Source organism: Theobroma cacao, chromosome 3, assembly GCF_053813885.1.
Source record: "Theobroma cacao isolate CCN51 chromosome 3, ASM5381388v1, whole genome shotgun sequence".
NCBI classification, from domain to species: Eukaryota; Viridiplantae; Streptophyta; class Magnoliopsida; order Malvales; family Malvaceae; genus Theobroma; species Theobroma cacao.
In genome coordinates, this window is record NC_142641.1 from 12,013,895 (window position 1) to 12,018,366 (window position 4,472).

The following is a 4,472-nucleotide window of genomic DNA, read 5'->3' on the forward strand; positions in this document are numbered from 1 at the left end:
TTTAAAAATATTTTTATTTATATATAAGTATTATTACAAAGTAAACAAAAGTAAACATTAACGAGTACATTTACTTTTTGTTAGTCAGAACTATGTTTATCAATGTTATAAGATAATTATTTATATATTAAAACGTTTTTTCTTATCAAATCAAACGTGGATATTTGATTTGAAGTGAAAAGGAGTAATTCAGAATTAATACTTATACATGAAATGCGGTTCACGGAAAAAAAGAAACAGAAAAAGAAAAAGACGGTATTTGGAATAGTGTTAGAAAAATAGAGGGCTTGCGTGTACTTGCAGAGGGGGTGGCCTGTACTGTATATATATGTAGTTGTGCATGGAAAAATTTTACTGTGTGAGATGAATTATGAGAGGTTTGTTGCTTTGTGGGGATGTTTCTCAATTTTGGCCCATCTCCCTCTGCTTGTGGGGATCAAGTTTCAAGCGTTGTGATTGGCTATCTCTCTCTACTTCCTTTTGAACAAGTTTTTATTAAGGACACTCTACACACAATACCTGATGAAGATGAGGGTTGGAAGAGAGAAAGAGAGAAAGCTGATACAAAAGCTGAAAGTTTAAAGCCTAAAAGAAAGCTGATCATCAAACCGAAAGAAAGAAAAAGGGCTTTTCTTCCTTCCTCTCATGTTCTACTCTTTCTACCTCTAACTATATCTTTTCTCTCTCTCCCCCCCAATCTCCATCCCTAAGAGCTTTTCCTTTCCCCTTTTTTATTTTCTTTTTAAATATAGACTTCAGCTTTACAGAGTGAGAAGAAAAAGCCAAGATCAGCAGCAGTTGGCAAAAGAAAATATTGCTTTGCTTTGCCTCTTTGGCTTATATTAAACAAGTTAATCGCCCCAGAGAGAAGTTTAGCTGGAATAAACCCATGTTGACCAATAACTCCTGTTCCTCGGTTCCTTCTTCTGAGCCATTTTCCTGCATAGAAATTGGTAATAATAACAACAAGAGGAAAAGAAGACCAGCAGGAACGCCAGGTGCGTATCGTATGCAGCATACGCAATAAGAATTATCCAATTATCCAAAAGAAACAAATTTGCTTTTCTTTTTTCTTTTTCATGATTGGTTTTCCGTTCTAATTTGAATATTTGGCTGATGTAGATCCAGATGCAGAAGTGGTTTCTCTTTCACCTAAAACACTACTAGAATCGGATCGTTACGTTTGTGAGATCTGCAACCAAGGATTCCAGAGAGACCAAAACCTACAGATGCACAGGCGGCGACACAAGGTTCCATGGAAGCTACTCAAGCGAGAAACTCCAGTGGTGAGAAAGCGCGTGTTCGTTTGCCCGGAGCCTAGCTGCCTACACCATGACCCCTGCCATGCTCTAGGCGATTTGGTTGGGATCAAGAAGCACTTCAGGAGAAAACACAGCAACCACAAGCAATGGGTCTGCGAAAAGTGTTCCAAGGGCTATGCAGTTCAATCTGATTATAAGGCCCATCTTAAAACCTGTGGCACTAGAGGCCATTCTTGCGACTGCGGCAGAGTGTTTTCAAGGTTAATTACCGATTTCTTCTTTCCTTTCAGATAGACACATACCTTAATATATTCAATTCTTTTCTTCTTCTACCTCTTCCTTTTATCTTTTTTGTCCTCAAAAAGCAACCAACAGTGTTTTAGATCTATACTAAAATTTTCCCGGGCTGTTGCTGTTGGGTTTTAAGCTTTTTTTCCCCATCTTTTGGTATTTTGGAACAAAAAGATTTTACCACTTCGAAACCATGATTACATATTGAATTCTCTCTCACGCCCCTCCCTTTTCCGGACTTGAGTTTTGACTTGAAAAAGAAAAACAAAAACCGAAACGAAGGAAAGAAAGAAAATAGAATATTATACTAGTTTGCTTTTGACTGATGGAACCTTAATCCAGTATTTAACAGCTGTTTATAGGCAGTTGAACACATTTCCCGAAGATCAGTTTCCGTTGGTCGTGTTGCTGCTAGTTTCAACTCCTATCGGCAGCTCAGGACCCAAAACACTTGTGCTCATTTCATTTGTGACAAACGAACATATTTTATTTCATGTGACTATGCCTCGAATGATTAGCTTTCAGTTTAGCTTAACATGGTATTGTTCTTTCTTTTTTTAAAAAGAAAATCGATAAATTCTCCTTCTACCATTTCTATCGCAATCAATCCTACTTCAAAACTATTAATTTATAGATTTCAGTGTTCTTTTCTCTATATATGTGTATATTAAATACCTTGATGGGTTGATGTCTTCCCTTGTTTCTACTGTCCATCTTCATCAATAAAGACACCTACTAGATCAAAGCCTTTTGAATATTTCCTCTTGTGCCACTTTTGGCTACATAGGATGATAACAGCTGTTTTAACTTAATTTTAATTAATTACTAGTAAAGTCTAATACTATATTATAGAATATATCTCACTGATTTTATTATTTCTTCTCCCCTTTATCTTTGTAGAGTTGAGAGTTTCATTGAACATCAAGATGCTTGCCACATGGGGCATATCCGACCAGAATCACAAGCACTGCAGCCGGCTTGTTTGTCGCGAACAGCTTCAAGCCCCAGTCCCTCCAGTGATACCAATTTCAGTACAGCTCCTTGGCCTAGTTTGGTGTTGGCAAAGACAACAGATACCATGTTCTTGAGCCCTACAAAAGATAATTCCCCTAAAAATGCGCACTACCACAATTTGGAGCTTCAACTCTTAACCACATCAAATCCCACTGAGCTCTCCGTTTCCCCTAAAACAGATGATAAGCATTCAACCCAGTTACAGCTCTCGATTGGCTCATCTGATATTGGAGAGAAAATTGAATCAACTGTTACTTGTACAAACAAGGACGCAAGCAAGAAATCTCCTCATCAGGAGAGTGAGAAACCGACATTTGTTGCATCGAGGCTAAAAGAACAAGCACGCGAGCAGTTAAGGTTTGCGATGGCGGAGAAAGCTTTTGCTGAAGAGGTAAGACAGCAAGCAAAAAGGCAGATTGAATTAGCTGAGCAAGAGTTTGCCAACGCAAAGAGAATCAGGCAACAAGCACTAGCTGAACTAGACAAGGCTCAAGCTTTAAAAGATCATGCAATAAAGCAAATCAACTCGACCATTCTTCAAATAACTTGCCATGCTTGCAAGCAGCAATTTCAAGCAAGAACACCCCCCGAAGAGAACTCCCTAGTTGGGGGTTACATTTCATCAGCTATAACAGAAGGTGAAGCTGAAAACGATTATATTCGAACAAATCTTGCAAAGGCTACTAACACATAAACCAATCTCTACATCTCATCTGTATGTCAAATTTTCTTTTTCTTCCATTTTCCACGTTTTTTTCTTTCTTATATCTACTGATATACCAAAAATGGTTGTTTTGATAATCTCAAGTTGATTAGTGGAGTGTTGTATTCTGCAATTTGTGTGATGTAATTTGTTCATTAATTTGGTTAATGGAAGCTATAGTGATGGGTTTTGTTGGTAAAGTATCACAGGGTAAAAAAGTTGATCAATTAATATTGACGATTGTGCGATTTTCCGAATTCTTTATCATGTTATTTAATTACGAGAATAACTGTCCCTCATTAGGTTTTCCTACTCTGAACTATTACATTGAATAAGGCCAGAGACACTGCAGAAAATGAGTTATCTTTGCCTCAGCTTTTGGTTATGTTGGATTTTCTTCTTGGACTATTTGGAGATCTTTGTAGCCTGAAGAAGTCAGAAATGGAGGTGGCCTTCCCCTTCCGCAATAAAGAATAGTACTGAACAATGTATAATTTATAACCTAAACTTTCATAAAAATCAACACAAAACAAAGCATGAGAGAGAGAGAGAAAAAAAAAGAGGAATCTGACGGTCCTTTTCCAACTGCTGCCCTGGTCTTCTCAAATAAATGTAAATGCAAAAACGCCATGTTTTTCAGTGCCACAGTTGTAAGGGTTAATGGCAGACTCACTCGTCCCTCTCAACGTCTCCAAACGCACAGACACAAACAAACTCCATTCATTCACTTACATATCTCTCCCTCTCTCTCTCTCTCTCATCAGAATCAGGGCCATGGGCAGTGGGTTGTACAGAAGAAGCGCAGCATCTTTCCATTTATGCAGAGACCATTCAAAGCTTTTCTGATCAGTTGGAAGAAAAAATTACTCAGGGTTGAAAAAACTGCGTCCTGTTGCTGTTATCTTTCACGCTTTCAGCCAAAACAAAGGCGAGCGAAAAAGCCTAAAGCTGGAGCTTTTTAAAGGGTTTTCTCTTCTTCGCCTTTTTCTTGGACAATGTGCTTCTCTTCCTTTTTGATGATGTTGCTAGCTTGTCTTTCTTCTTTTTATCTGACTCATAAATATTGCTCTACTTTAGTAATAAGTAGTATATAAATTTTTTTTTGAAAAATATAAGTAGCATATAAATTTAATACTACTATATGTTGTAATATATTATTTCTACTGTTTACTGTTTACAAAAGACCGCGGTATCAAGGAGCA

The 4,472-nt window shown here is 37.5% G+C and overlaps 1 protein-coding gene across 1 annotated transcript; it reads left to right on the top strand.

The window, feature by feature from the left end:
• Nucleotides 1-411: 411 nt before the first annotated feature.
• LOC18589540 (protein indeterminate-domain 16-like) lies at nucleotides 412-3,470 on the top strand. Its single transcript, XM_007014564.3, has 3 exons — nucleotides 412-998; nucleotides 1,123-1,522; nucleotides 2,454-3,470. Exons 1-3 carry the CDS (start codon nucleotides 890-892, stop codon nucleotides 3,259-3,261), a joined length of 1,317 nt encoding a protein of 438 aa, XP_007014626.3. The 5' UTR covers nucleotides 412-889; the 3' UTR covers nucleotides 3,262-3,470.
• The last annotated feature ends 1,002 nt before the right edge of the window (nucleotides 3,471-4,472 follow it).